The sequence below is a fragment of the Chelonia mydas genome, chromosome 1 (genome assembly GCF_015237465.2).
Source record: "Chelonia mydas isolate rCheMyd1 chromosome 1, rCheMyd1.pri.v2, whole genome shotgun sequence".
Classification (NCBI taxonomy): domain Eukaryota; kingdom Metazoa; phylum Chordata; order Testudines; family Cheloniidae; genus Chelonia; species Chelonia mydas.
Window position 1 is genome coordinate 183,546,498 of NC_057849.1, and position 15,210 is coordinate 183,561,707.

At 43.7% G+C, this 15,210-nt stretch overlaps 1 protein-coding gene across 12 annotated transcripts in view; it reads left to right on the forward strand.

Annotated features, from left to right (window-relative positions):
• The window catches only part of DCAF6 (DDB1 and CUL4 associated factor 6), a 158,423-nt gene that overhangs the window by 21,654 nt on the left and 121,559 nt on the right, over nucleotides 1-15,210 (forward strand). For 10 of the 12 annotated variants that reach the window (XM_043538457.1, XM_037906796.2, XM_043538450.1 and 7 more), the window contains exon 2: nucleotides 11,826-11,887. In XM_043538457.1, coding sequence (XP_043394392.1) covers nucleotides 11,826-11,887 — 62 coding nt within the window. Of the gene's footprint in view, nucleotides 1-11,825; nucleotides 11,888-13,178; nucleotides 13,368-15,210 lie in introns of all 12 variants that reach the window. The other 2 variants (XM_043538454.1, XM_043538453.1) reach the window with 1 other exon arrangement.

Consider the following 15,210-nt stretch of genomic DNA (forward strand, 5'->3'; position numbering starts at 1 on the left):
AGGATGGTAGCCTGATTAAATAAAATAATTATGTGAGTATTAGTTATGGAGCTCAGAGCAATATTTGACAAGGTGGAACATTATTTTCTGAAAGCAGTATGCTAATCAACAATATTTGTTAATGCATGAGAAAAATATATATTCCACTCCACAATGTCTCTAGGGAGGGTAAGTACAATGTAGCTATCCATTCTGAAATTTGGACAGGATATGGGCGACTTCATTTTTATTTTAAAATAACCCCCAAAATAAAACCACAAGTAGTCAGTTCTTTACTTTTTCTATCTCTGCTGAAAGATTCCAACGCTCGCAGCACAGTACCCCTGAACCATACTAGGATATTGGTTCATTACTGACCTAAGGGGAAGTGTGCTACCAACTTAAATGCCAACATTACTACTTGTAGCACCTGGATTTTCTCTTTTCCCAGCTTGACCAAGATCACAGGATATGGTGTTACGATGACTGCAAATGAGAAAATTTCAAGAAACTAACATTTCTTCAAGCCTTTTTGCAGATCCAACTTATAGTATGCATGATCCTCATGCATGATTTTTGACCAGTTAGGTCCATTGAATCTGATCTTCTGCTCTGCATGTCCTCATGCCCTCCGCCCTTTCCCCCCTCCCCCATTTGAGAACATATGGCAGATCGGCCCAAACCGCTTCTCACTTTCCACTTACCATCTGTGGCAGTGAGACAGAGCTTGGTCTCTGCCTTCTAGCCTGAAGCACCTTTTCATTGTCTCAGACTTATAAATATTAGCAATTACTACAATTAGGTTAGTGTAAGAATGATTTTTTGCCCTTTTGGTAGCCCCTTATTTGTTTTCTTGAAATTTTCTTCTTTTCTTTTGACTACTCCTTGGCACTGAGGTGCCTTCCCATCTATTGACCAAACTTAAACTCTCTGGCTTTCAGCCATGCCCATCTTGTGAGAGACTTATAATATTAACTGATGGAATAGTCATTGTCTTTTCTGTTTGGGTGATGGTAACATTCTGGACCCTTGTTCTGTATGCCATTCCTTCTTCCCTAGAACTTTCATCTCCAGAGATACTTTGCTAATGCTCTGCCTACTGGAGCTGTCTATCAAGGGAATGTAGGATTGAGAAATGTTCTTCTGGCTGCAGAAAGAGATTTTCCTCCCAGAGATTCCACACCTTCAGTGCTACTCTAACTTACGGAGTCTATCCCAAAACTTCCTGTTATCAGTCCTGAGAGAGGGTCTCCAACTCCTGCAGCCAGCCATCCTCCAACCTCCAAAACAAGCTCACCAATGGCTGGAAGCTTGGCATTGAAGCCTGGTATTGTCTCCACCCTGTTGAACCATGGGAGATATGAGCAGCACTCTAAGGGCAACTCATGGTGGTAACCCTCTTCCTTGGAACAGAAGAGATAAAGGAAATTGAGTCATGGACCTTCTAATTCTTCTAAATAACAAGTCTAGAGGCCTGATCACCTTGGATAGGCTAGAGAGGCAGCAAAGCCTGGTACTGGCAAAGATTTCTCACTGGCAGACACCCTCCTTACCAGAATCCTTAATGGTACTGGCACACCTGTTGTTAAGTACTCATGCTGAGCACTCAGCACTAGCCTATCAGTTATATACATATTTTTGGATAGATATTTTTTTTTTAAATTCTCCTCTACAATGAAAGGAATCTCTGCTTTCTTTAAATTTGTCTGTTGAATCTCCTTTTGCATTCTCCCATTTTGACAAGTATACTTGCTGGACAGTTTGAACCTTCTGATGATACAGTTGATGCATATACTTTGGAGTGCTGTACAGCATAGACTTGTCTGTTAGCTACTCTTCTCCAAAGCACTTGCAAGTAACTGACTACAGTAGGCTCTTCAGTGTTGAGTGAGAAAAAATGTGAGATTTCTTTTATTTACCTTTTTTGAGACATTAGGTTTCATGTTTTCAAACTTTTCCCTGCAACCATAAAGGCTAGAAACATTTTCTTTAAAATGTAAATCAAAGCTAAGATTTGCACAATTGTCGGACTCCAAAAGCTTTAAGTGAAACACCAAATATTATGAGAGTTGGTAATGATGCAGCTTTAATGTAGTTGAGATGCCTTTGCCTCTTCTTAAATCCCACTCTTCCTCAATTTATTGTTGCTTCTGCACTATCCCAACTGCTTCAGTTGATTTTGCCTTTGCGCACAGTAGGAAATCACAGCCAACAAACAATAAAAGGGGGAATCAGAATCTCTTCCGTATTCCAGTGTGAAATCCCAGACCCAGAATTCTCCTGAAATTATAACCCTGTGTACAGTTACCAGGGAAACCAGGCTAGCATCCCTAGGAAGAACTATGGTGAAACCTGATTTGTTAGAGGTTTAAACAGTGGTTTCTTAGTTGTTGAATACTTCACTTTAAGAGAGTGCACTCTTCATTACTGCTGCTCCTAATCACCAGCTGCTCTCATTCTAAAGATTTTCCTTTCAGTTCCTGAATCTTAGCCTCCTGCCATTATTTAATACTTTATTAAAGGTTGTTGGATTGAGGTCTTCTCTGCTAGTTAGGAAGGAGCAATCCTTTTTTTCTTTTTACGGTTTGTATTACGGTGTGCCCAGAAGCTCCAAGCAAAAGTGCAGCCATAATGTATACACTCTCGCAGAGAGAGAACTATACAAACACATAGCCAGACAAAGTCCCTGCCCCTAAAAGTTTATACTCTGAATAAACAAGATCAATAAAGGTGCAAAAGGAAACAAGAGGTGAAGTGGCTTGTCCAAGTTCACCCAACATGTCAGTAGCAAAAATGGAAATAGACATGAGGTCTCCTAGGTCCCAGTGCAGTACAGGTCCTTGAACCTAGGAGAGTTAGATATGAAGAGATTTCTTCTCTAGATTTGTGTCCCACATCCAATTTCTCTTTCTCCTGCTTCCCCTAAGAAAGGGGCATTTTCACTGAATTCAACTGAGACAAGATGTTATATTCCTTCTTTGAAAAGGACATGGGCCACTAAGTGAGTATTTTTAATTTAGAGGATACCAGGTTAATTCCTTTTTCAGGTCAAAATAAAACACCTAAGCTATGTCTACACTGCTGCTATATATGTAGGTTCTTGGGCAGTTAGCCAGAGCCACTATCCATGCTGCCTCAATCACACTCATATTTTTAGGGTACTAACTCAAGCAGAGCTAGAGTGTCTATGTCTACCCAAACTTGGAATTACACCTTCCAGCTGTAATGTATTCATATCCATAGAGTGAAATCCTTGTCTGAGTGAAGCCAGTGAGAGTTTTGCCATCGATTCCAATATTATTATTATTTGTATTCTCATAGCACCTAAAAGCCCTAGTCATGAACCAGCATCCCATTGTGCTAGGTGCTGTATGAACACAGAACAAAAAGGCAGTCCCTTTCACCTTTAGTTTTTTTCTCAAAACATAGATTCATAGATATTAAGGTCAGAAGGGACTATTATCATCTAGTCTGACCTCCTGCACAATGCAGGCCACAGAATCTCACCCACCCACTCCTGCGATAAACCTCTCACCAATGTCTGAGCTATTGAAGTCCTCAAATCATGGTTTAAAGACTTCAAGGTGCAGAGAATCCTCCAGCAAGTGACCCGTGCCCCATGCTACAGAAGAAGGCAAAAAACCTCCAGGGCCTCTTCCAATCTATCCTGGAGGAAAATTCCTTCCTGACCCCAAATATGGCGATCAGCTGAACCTTGAGCATATGGGCAAGATTCACCAGCCAGATACCCAGGAAAGAATTCTCTGTAGTAACTCAGATCCCATCCCATCACAGGCCATTGGGCCTATTTAGCATGAATATTTAAAGATCAATTAATTGCAAAAATCATGTTATCCCATTGTACCATCTCGTCCATAAACTTATCGAGTTTAATCTTGAAGCCAGATAGGTCTTTTGCCCCCACTGCTTCCCTTGGAAGGCTATTCCAAAACTTCACTCCTCTGATGGTTAGAAACCTTCATCTAATTTCAAGTCCAAACTTCCCAATGGCCAGTTTATATCCATTTGTTCTTATGTCCACGTTGGTACTGAGCTTAAATAATTCCTCTCCCTCTCCGGTATTTATCCCTCTGATATATTTATAGAGAGAAATCATATCTCCCCATAACCTTCTTTTGGTTAGGCTAAACAAGCCAAGCTCCTTGAGTCTCCTTTCATAAGACAGGTTTTCCATTCCTGGGATCATCCTACTAGCCCTTCTCTGTACCTGTTCCAGTTTGAATTCATCCTTCTTAAACATGGGAGACCAGAACTGCACACAGTATTCCAGGTGAGGTCTCACCAGTGCCTTGTATAATGGTACTAACACCTCCTTATCTCTACTGGAAATACCTCGCCTGATGCATCCCAAGACCGCATTAGCTTTTTTCACTGCCATATCGCATTGGCGGCTCATAGTCCTCCTGTGATCAACCAATACTCCAAGGTCCTTCTCCTCCTCCGTTACTTCTAATTGATGCGTCCCCAGCTTATAACTAAAATTCTTATTAATCCCTAAATGCATGACCTTACACTTCTCACTATTAAATTCCATCCTATTACTATTACTCCAGTTTACAAGGTCATCCAGATCCTCCTGTATGATATCCCTGTCCTTCTCTAAACTGGCAATACCTCCCAGCTTTGTATCATCCGCAAACTTTATTAGCACACTCCCACTTTTTGTGCCGAGGTCAGTAATAAAAAGATTAAATAAGATTGGTCCCAAAACCGATCCCTGAGGAACTCCACTAGTAACCTCCCTCCAGCCTGACAGTTCACCTTTCAGTATGACCCGCTGTAGTCTCCCCTTTAACCAATTCCTTATCCACCTTTCAGTTTTCATATTGATCCCCATCTTTTCCAATTTAACTAATAATTCCACATGTGGCAGAGCATCAAACACCTTACTGAAATCTAGGTAAATTAGATCCACTGCATTTCCTTTGTCTAAAAAATCTGTTACGTTCTCAAAGAAGGAGATCAGGTTGGTTTGGCACGATCTACCTTTTGTAAAACGATGTTGTATTTTGTCCCATTTACCATTGACTTCAATTTCCTTAACTACTTTCTCCTTCAAACATTTTTTCCAAGACCTTGCATACTACAGATGTCAAACTAACAGGCCTGTAGTTACCCGGATCACTTTTTTCCCCTTTCTTAAAAATAGGAACTGTCTTAGCAATTCTCCAGTTATACGATACAACCCCTGAGTTTACAGATTCATTAAAAGTTCTTGCTAATGAGCTTGCAATTTCATGTGCCAATTCCTTTAATATTCTTGGATGAAGATTATCTGGGCCCCCTGATTTAGTCCCATTAAGCTGTTTGAGTTTCGCTTCTACCTCAGATTGGTAATATCTACCTCCATATCCTCATTCCCATTTGTCATGCTACCATTATCCCTAAGATCCTCTTTAGCCTTATTAAAGACTGAGGCAAAGTATTTGTTTAGATATTGGGCCATGCCTAGATTATCCTTAACCTCCACTCCATCCTCAGTGTTTAGCGGTCCCACTTCTTCTTTCTTTGTTTTCTTCTTATTTATATGGCTATAGAACCTTTTACTATTGGTTTTAATTCCCTTTGCAAGGTCCAACTCTACTTGACTTTTGTCCTTTCTCACTTTATCCCTACATGTTCTGACCTCAATAAGGTAGCTTTCCTTGCTGATCCCTCCCATCTTCCACTCCCTGTATGCTTTCTGCTTTTTTCTTAATCACCTCTCTGAGACGCTTGGTCTACAACTCCTGCCTATGAATTTTTTCCCCTTTCTTGGGATGCAGGCTTCCGATAGCTTCTGCAGCTTTGACTTGAAGTAATCCCAGGCCTCCTCTGCCTTTAGATCCATAAGTTCTTCAGTCCAATCCACTTCCCTAACTAATTTCCTTAATTTTTGAAAGTCGGCCCTTTTGAAATCAAAAACCCTAGTCGCAGATCTGTTTTTGTTTATCCTTCCGTTCAGTTTGAACTGAATTAGCTCATGATCACTTGAACCAAGGTTGTCCCCTACAACCATTTCTTCTATGAGGTCCTCACTACTCACCAAAACGAAATCTAAAATGGCATCCCCTCTAGTTGGTTCAGCAACTACTTGATGAAGGAATCCATCAGCTATCGCATCTAGGAAAATCTGAGCCCTGTTATTACTAGCACTTGTCCTGCAGTCTATATCTGGGAAGTTAGTCTCCCATGATCACGCAGTTTCCATTAGTATTTACTTTATTAAAAACATTAAAGAGGTCTCTATCCATATCCAAATTAGATCCTGGTGGTCTATAGCACACCCCAAGCACTATCACAGGGGAGGCTCTAGTAGTTCTCTTCCCCAACGTGATTTTTGCCCAGACAGACTCTGTCTTATCCATTCTATCGCTTCTTATTTCTTTACATTCTACCTCATCATTGATATACAGTGCTACTCCACCACCTTTACCTTTATTTCTGTCTTTCCTAAACAGCACATACCCCTCAATAGCTGTAGTCCAGTCATGACTACTATTCCACCATGTTTCTGTTATCCCTATAATATCTGGTTTCACTTCCTGCACCAGTAGCTCTAGTTCCTCCATTTTGTTACCTAGGCTCCTCGCATTGGTGTACAAACATCTTAATTTTTGCTGTTTGGCCTCACTCACATTCTGTACCCAATTAGGCAGGGTCATTCTACAGCCAGTATGACCTATTAGACTGGCATCCACACTGCCCTTCCTCCTTATGTCCATTCTCCTACCCACGACTGTATCCTTTCTTACTTTTTCTTCCCTCTCCATGCTAAAATCCGGCGTGGAGATTATCTGGACATCTCCCAACCATCTCCCCCAAATTCCTAGTTTAAAGCTCTCTTAACCAGTTGTGCCAGCCTCCATCCTAGAAGTCTATTTCCTTCCCTACTCAGAGGCAGTCCATCCCGAGAGAACTATCCTCTGTCCATGAATGCCTCCCAGTGGCCATACATCCCAAAGCCCTCCTTATAGCACCACTGTCTGAGCCATCTGTTGATAGTCATAATCTTGTCACACCTTTGTTGCCCTTCTCTAGGAACAGGCAGAATCCCACTGAAGATCACCTGAGCCTCGATTTCCTTAAGCGTCTTCCCCAGCCTGGCATAGTCTCCCTTGATACGTTCCAGCGAGAATCTACCGGTATCATTTGTTCCCACATGAAGGATAATTAGTGGATTCTTTCCCACTCCCTTTAGGATCCTTTTCAACCTCAGGTCTACATCCCGTATCTTAGCACCTGGAAGACAGCACACCCTTCTGTTCTCTGGATCAGCTCTGGTTACAGGCCTGTCTATTCTTCTCAGTAAGGAGTCCCCGATCACGTAGACCTGTCTTTTCCTGGTGATGGTGCTATTCTCCAGTCTATCCCCTGTTCCCTCTAGCTGCAAGTTCCTTCCATTCCTATTCTCCCTTGTAATCCTCTTCAACCCATCCTGTATCCTCCTGGGGCTCATATTTGGTGTAGTCTCCATTGACTCTTCCCCTTTTCCAATGGATTAATTGTCATCATCAATTCCATAACAAAAAGCTACATTAAAGCTAGATGGTTAAACAGTCATGGCAGGAAATGCCCAGATAAAAGTTGTATCTGTACAATCTTACTCTTCACCCTATAGGTATGCATTGTTAGAACAGTCTTTATCTGTGTAGTAACATAGTATTTTATGCATACAAGACAATGATATACAATTGATGGAATCCTCCCTCATTCAATATGTGCTTTGTAGGAGATTCTCCTTGCCTTAAATGCCTTTCACCTTGTCTTGCTTTACTCTGTTTCCCCTTCCACATGCACATTTCCTGCTCAGTTCAGAAACTTCAAAAGCACCCCTGCCATCCATGTTTGACTGTTTAAACTGTGAAATGGAATGATATTGGTCATTTATATTGCTCTTCAAAGTGAATTACAATCAGTAATGATGAGGAAACTGAGGTTAAGTGGCTTTCTCAAACTGAGAGGGACTCAGAGATAGAGCTGGGACTGGAACTCAGGAGGTCTGGCTTCGGGTCCTCTGCTTAAGCACTAGACCAGGGGTCGGCAACCTGCGGCGCATGTGCCAAAGGCAGCACGCGAGCCAATTTTTACTGGCTCGCTGCTGCCAGCCGGGGTCCCGGCTGCTGCCCCCGCTCAGCCCGCTGCCGACCTGGGTAAATGAAACCCCAGGCCGGCAGCGGGCTGAGCGGGGCCGGCAGCCGGGACTCCGCCTGGCAGAAGCCGGCGGACGGAACTCCAGCCTGCCGCTGGTCTGGGGTTCTGTCCGCTGATGTAGTGTATTACATTTCTCCCTGTAGGAATGTGCTACTTGAGGAGCACCAGGACTGGCAGCCGTAAGTAGTATACCATATATAGCACATTCCTACGGGGAGAAATTTAACACACTACACCGGCATAGGGAAGGCTGTGTCTTCCAAACAGCCGGCCCACTTCCCACCCCCTGACTGCCCCCCACATAACCCCTGGCCCATCCAACCTCACCCCCGCTCCTCGTCCCCTGACCACCCCCTCCCGGGGCCCCCTGACTGTCCCCTTCAGAACTCTCCACCCATCCAACCCCCCCGCTCCTTGTCTCCTGACCACCCCCTCCCGGGATCCCCTGCCTCTAACAACCCCCCGGGACCCCATCCCCTGACTGCCCTGACCCCTATCCGCACCCCTGACAGGCCCCCTGGGCAGGGCCGGTGCAAGGAGGTTTCACACCCTAGGTAAAACTTTCACCTTGCCCCGTGGCAGCTCCCCGCCCCCCCGGCAGCAGCTCCCTGCCGCCGCTCCCCCCTAGCCCAGGGAGCCTCCCCTGTGGCAGCTCCCTGCCGCCCCCTCCCCTCGGCCTGGGGAGCCCCCCTGCGGCAGCTCCCTGCCCCAGCTCACCTCTGCTCTGTCTCCTCCCCGAGCACGCCGCCGCTTCTCCCGCCTCCCAGGCTTGCGGCGCCAATCAGCTGTTTGGCGCGCAAGCCTGGGAGGGAGAGCAGCAGAGTGGGGCGGTGCTCAGGGGAGGAGGCAGAGCACAGGTGAGCTGGGGTGGGGAGCGGTTCCCCTGTGCGCTGCCCCCCCCCCATTACTTGCTGCAGGCGGCCATCCCTGCGCCCCCCTGCCCCAGCTTACCTCTGCTCCACCGCCACCCCCAATCACTTGTTCGCCTAGTGGTTGCACCGGCCCTGCCCCTGGGACTCCCAAGCCTATCCAACCACCCCTGTTCCCCGTCCCCTTACCATGCCGCTCAGAGCATCAGGACTGGCAGCCGAAAGTAGTCCACTGTAAGTAGCACGTTCCTATGGGGAGCAATTTAATACACTACACCCAGCTCCGCTCAGCCCGCTGACAGTCTGGAGTTCTCAAAATATGTTCTCTCACCCCTTATCAAAAATTACACTACAATTAGCTTAAAAACTTGAAAACTTAAAAACTTTGTATATTACAGTAATTGTTAGAAAATGTATGATGATAAATACATAGGTTTGATGAAACAAAGGTGGTAGTTCTTATGTGCCTGTGTTTAATTTGTGTGTTCGATGGTTTACCTTCTAAAAAAATCTCGCATGTCTCACACCCCCAGAAAGGGCATCTCGCACCCCCGGGGGTGCCTGCATCCTGGTTAAGAACCACTACATTAAACTGATAAGATCTGCATTTTAATTTAATTTTAAATGAAGCTTCTTAAACATTTTCAAAACCGTGTTTATTTTACATACAACAATAGTTTAGTTACATAATAAAGACTTAGAGAGACCTTTTAAAACCGTTAAAATGTATTACTGACATGCGAAACCTTAAATTAGAGTGAATAAATGAAACACGCCACTTCTGAAAGGTTGCTGACCCCTGCACTAGACCCTGTTCCACTTTCCATTTGAGACCAAAACACACTGACCATCATGTTCCTATTTAAAATACATTGTGCTTCTTAAAGCATATTCTACTTATTACTCCTGGGGCGAATTCAGCGCTACTGCACAGGCACAGAATTCATGTCCCCTTCAGATTTCTTTGCTTCCACACAGAAAAATGACTTTCTGACAGGGAAGCAAAGGGAAGCCGCAAGAGCGGTCATGTGCCCCTCCCCAGCAGCACGGTTGCATTGTTTCGGGCGCCTAGAGCAGGCACCGGAGAGGTAAATCACTGTGAGGGGGCAGGGAAGGGCCTGAGGACACTCTGGCTGATGCATCCGGACCCCCCCCCCCCAAACTTCATCCCCCCCCCATACTCAGAACCTGCCACCGAATCCCCTGTGCCCAGAACCTTCCACTGAGCCTCATTTCCTCCCCCTCCCCCCTGCCCGCACCCGGCTGGTGGTTCTTACCCTGCACTGGGCTCAGCTGCTAGTCCTGGCTGGGTTGATGGTGGAGAAGGAGGGCATTTCCGCTGCACAGGGCAGCCAGGGCCTGAACTACCTGCAGAAATCTCCCCCTGCATCAGGAAACGCCGCACCTTTCTGCCTCTCGCTCCTCACCCACAGGAGAGAGGGGGTCACTGTACGGGGAGCTGTTTCCCTATCTGCCCAATTCCCATTCATCTGGACCCCCACCATACCCAGAGCACTCTGCTGAGTCTCATTCCCCCCCCCCCCCAGAGTCTCATCCAGCCCCCCACTGAGCTCCCCGCACCCAACCCTCCCCACCGTGCTCCCCTCCCTGTGCATCTGGACCCCCGCCGAACCCCTCCCCCTGCATCTGGACCTCCACTTCTGCACCAGACCACCCCCCTGCCAAGCCCCACCCACTGCATCCAGACCCCCATCCCTTCACCCAGACCATCCCCTGCTGAGCCCGCTGCACTCAAACCCCTACCCAGACAGGCCCCACCCCCTGTGCACCTGAACCATTCCGAGCCTCGTGCACCTGGACCCCCACCCCACAGAGCCCCAACCAGCTGCACCTGGATCCCCACCCCACTGAGCCCCACTCCCCCAGCACTCGGATCCCCCGCTCAACCCCCCACACGCAGATCTCCTGAAGCCCCATCCCCTCACATCAGACTCTCCCTGCTGAGCCCAAACCACCTTCACCGGGACCTTCCCGCAAGAGTCCCATTTCCTGCACCTGGAACCCTTCAATGAGCGCCTTGTGCATCCAGATTCCCCACTGAGCTGCCTGCACCCAGATTGCCCCTACACAGAACCCTCTCACCCACACCTGGATCCCACCACACTAGCCTCTTCACATTTGGATCCTGCTGGGCTGAGCCTGCTTGCCCCATACCTGGTGTGCCTGGCACAGAGGGACAGGGCCCCAGGGTGTTTCTGGGACAGGTCCGGCACTTGCGCTGTGTCAGGGTCTGTTGCAGCCTCACCGCTGAGTCCCTGTCCTCGGAGAGGAGTAGGGGGGTGCCTGAAGGGTGATCTTCCACCTCTGTACAGCCAGTGGTCTGTGCGCCTCACTGCCATGCCGGAGCCTCCACATTTATTTATTGACAAATAAAATTTTCAGAATTTTTTGTAGAATTTTAAAATTTTGTGCCTAGAATTTTTAATATTTTTGGCACAATTTCGTCAGGAGTAACTTCTTATCTTCAGTTAGAAGTTTTTAGCTATTGTTTGTTACTGTTCATAAGTTCTATTTTACAGCTTCTAATTTCTAAGTGTCTGCTTGTTGTGAAGCTTGCCAAATGTTAGCATCACAATTTCTAAACTGGTGCTAAAGATGGTAGAACAGCAAATAAACACGAAGCATTGCTTTTTCCATTTGAATATTTGAACCATACAAATTGTATTAAGATTTATACTACGTGCAGGTTCTGTTCTATTTAGGTTCTTTTGCTGTGCGCAGCACCATGATATCTGATTGCCAAAGTTCTTTAACCTCAGCTTTTTAAAATGAGACTATAATTCAGTCTTCTTTCTTCAACAGGAAGAAGAGAATTTATCCAAAGATTAAAACTTGAAGCAACACTGAATGTGCATGATGGCTGTGTAAGTGATTTCTTGTATCTAAGTTTTCAGAGCTTTAAAAATGTGGTGTCCCATATCAGAGTGTGTGTACCTATACTTAAAAATGCAAACTAAATACATTTTAAAGCTGAACTGAAAATATTTACTTGCCAGGACCTACATCCAGGCCCTCTGGGTTCTATTTCTTCTGAAGCAGCTGACAACAACTCAGTCCCTGAAACTGAGCAATGAGCTGTGTTCGCTTCATTGCTTTAGTTATGAGGGAGGCAGTCACCTATAGCAGGGAAAACTGGACTTGGGTAGGAGCAGGAAAGTGAAGGAAGAACTAATCTTAAATAATTTCTAATGTAATTATTTGTAGTTTAACACACATTCTGATATTTTGGGATTTTATTGTATTGCTTTGCTTGAGGCATTTTAGTTCTCTTCTAAGCTTAGAAATGAGGAAGGGCTGTACATTGATTATAAAAAAGGCGCAATACTGTAACCTAAAATGTGGCTGACCTTGAAAACACAATGTGAAATGGCACAGTCACATGGTATAAAGAATAATTATGGATTTTTCTTTTAAAGTAAATATTTAACTTGTTAAATAAATCTCTACTTTTCTGTATCTAGCTGGTTGCAAAATTCTTCCATGCTGTGCTCTCATAGCCACACTTCTGCTAACTCATAATTAGATTCTGCTTCTGACAGCAGTGGCAGAAGACCGGTAGGCAGCAAATAGACTGTGTTACTCAAACTCCACAGGACTGTTTGAGCTCTAAGAGTAGTGGATACGTTTGACTAAGTTCTGTGATCTAGGTGGTAGAGGTTGGCTGTTTGGGCAGGGCTTCTTTGCTGGCCTGTCATCTCTCAGCAGAGCTGAAGTTCATGTTTGTTAATGCATGTGTTTTGTTTTTCTTCTCAGAGAGGATTTTTGAAAGGTGCTGGGGTGTTCAAGGGAAGAATGGCTTGTAAAGTCCATAATATGCAAGCTACTATGTAAATGAAAATGTTGAACTTGGGCCTTTACACAAATTAAAAAAAAAGATTCAAAATTAAGGTTCTCACAGAGCTATAATTCAGCCCCCCTGAGCATTGTGATAGGGGCTTAATTCTTGTACCTGTTAAAGTCCTAAAGTTTTCAAGCATGCGGCTGATAACCCTTTAATTTATTCATATTCTAGGATGTGGTTATCTAATCTTACTTGATTAGTGTTAGCTTAATTTCATAAGCTTAAACAGGTGACATGTTATCGATGGTTAGCTGGCTGTAGGAGAGGATGTTGAATAGGACTTGCTCTGAGTAAAAGATCTGAACTCTTCACAGGTTGTATAACTTAATGAAGAATGGCCAATGTGACTGGAAAAACTACCAGCTCCGTATCCTCGTCGCCACCTAAATGTGAACTCAGAAATCTTATGCTGCTATGAGAATGATCAGCTGCTGTTTGCAGCATGAATGTTTGATGGATGTGTGCCCCTTGCATGCTAATGAATAAGGAAACCAACATGCATGGTCAGACCATTATTTTCAAATGCTAGTAACTTAATTTCAAAAAATATTTCAGACTTAAAACTCTTATTCCAGGGGTTCTCAAACTGTGGCTCGGGACCCCTCATGGGGTCATGAGGCTATTACATGCGGGGTCATGAGCTGTCAGCCTCCACCCCAAACCCTGCTTTGCCTCCAGCATTTATAATGATGTTAAATATATAAAAATGTGGTTTTAATTTATTATAATTAAAAACATTTATTTATTTATTTATCAGGATTGCTATGTGAAAGGGGTCACCAGTAAAAAAAAAAAAAAAAAAAAAAAAAAAAAAAGTTTGAGAACCACTGTCTTATTCTGAGCTACACATGGTTGAGTTTAAAGCTCTTAAACAAAGAGCACCTTCACATATACTTAATATCTATTCAGTTACATACTCAAATTACTGAACACATTTTCTTCAGATTTACCAGAATAGTTACCTTTTTGCCTGGGACTGAAATAAGAATTTTAACTTAGAAGATACATTTTATGAGAGTCATAAAAGACTTCCAAAAAAAAAAAAAGGTATGGTATGGAATTGCAATGTCTCAGGATTGTGATAATAAGTAATGTTGTGATATTTATTGTTACAGTTGTAAGGTAATGAATGATACACATGATGTTGGTCGAAATTTTCCAGTTTAGTACTGAAATTAATCCATCATGTGGATTTATATAAAATAAAGTATAATTTTATTTCACTGGGTCTCTTCAAAGTATGAAAATGTGTTAGAAATCATTATATATGGAGTGAGTAGTGATGTTTACCATGAAGACTGCATTAGTTTTTTCATTAAGAAAGGTCCTTTTTTAGTTGTTTATAACCGTATCAAATACTCATCTTTTGGGCTGAAATATTCCAAATCTGGTCTCTTCTTGAAGGTGAATTCTTTTTAAAATGTGAATAAAAATGTTCTGCAATTTTCAGGTACAAGAAAATGGGGTCAGGGTTGGGGGGATACTTTAACCATTACAAAATAAAATATCTAAGAATAGATACAGCTGCCCAGTGGAGAGTGAGAGAAACTTGAAATTTGCCATCGAAATGGTTTGTGGGATAGACATGGGCCTTATGGAGGTCTGGTGAAGATGCATTTTGAATTGGCAATGTTAGGATTTTAAAAATGTACTTTGCTCATGCATTTTTTTTTTAAGTGAACAGCAAAGTTTTTTAATGACAATCTCCTAATGTTCTTTTGGCACTGTGTGTGTGTGTGTGTGTGTGTGTAATTTTGAGTGGATTCTCCTTATTTTAAAGGTGCCCTTCAGAATCCTGACTTACTTCATGTGATTCTTGGAGGAAGGAAGCAATAAGAGCCCTTGCCTCATTAGTACACATCTCTTGCAGCACACAGCTTTTTATTGCTCCACATGATGAAATTTTCTTTGCATTGTCACTTTTCTTTTATAGAAACTTAGAAATGCCATCTAAACAAAAGAATATTGAAGTTGCAGAATCAAATTGCCAAAGGCTTTGATTACATGAGCATGCTTTTTTTTCCCTGACAGGACTCCTGCCTCACTCAGTGTGTATTTCAACTGTGTGGAGAGAATGTGGTGGATGTCCTAATGGATCTTTTATTTTTGGTCAAAAATAATTTGAACTTGCATCAGTGTCACACACAGTACTCTGGGGGCACTCATTAATCAGTATGGCTGATGTTTAGTGGATGAGGCAGGACTTCATGTTGAAAAGTGAGAATAAGGATAAATATTGAAGAACTGTCTCATTACACATCATGCAGCCTGCATGTTGAATGAAGCATGAGTCATGTGGGAGAAACAGTATGTGAGCATGTAATTAAAAATTGTGATATAATACAT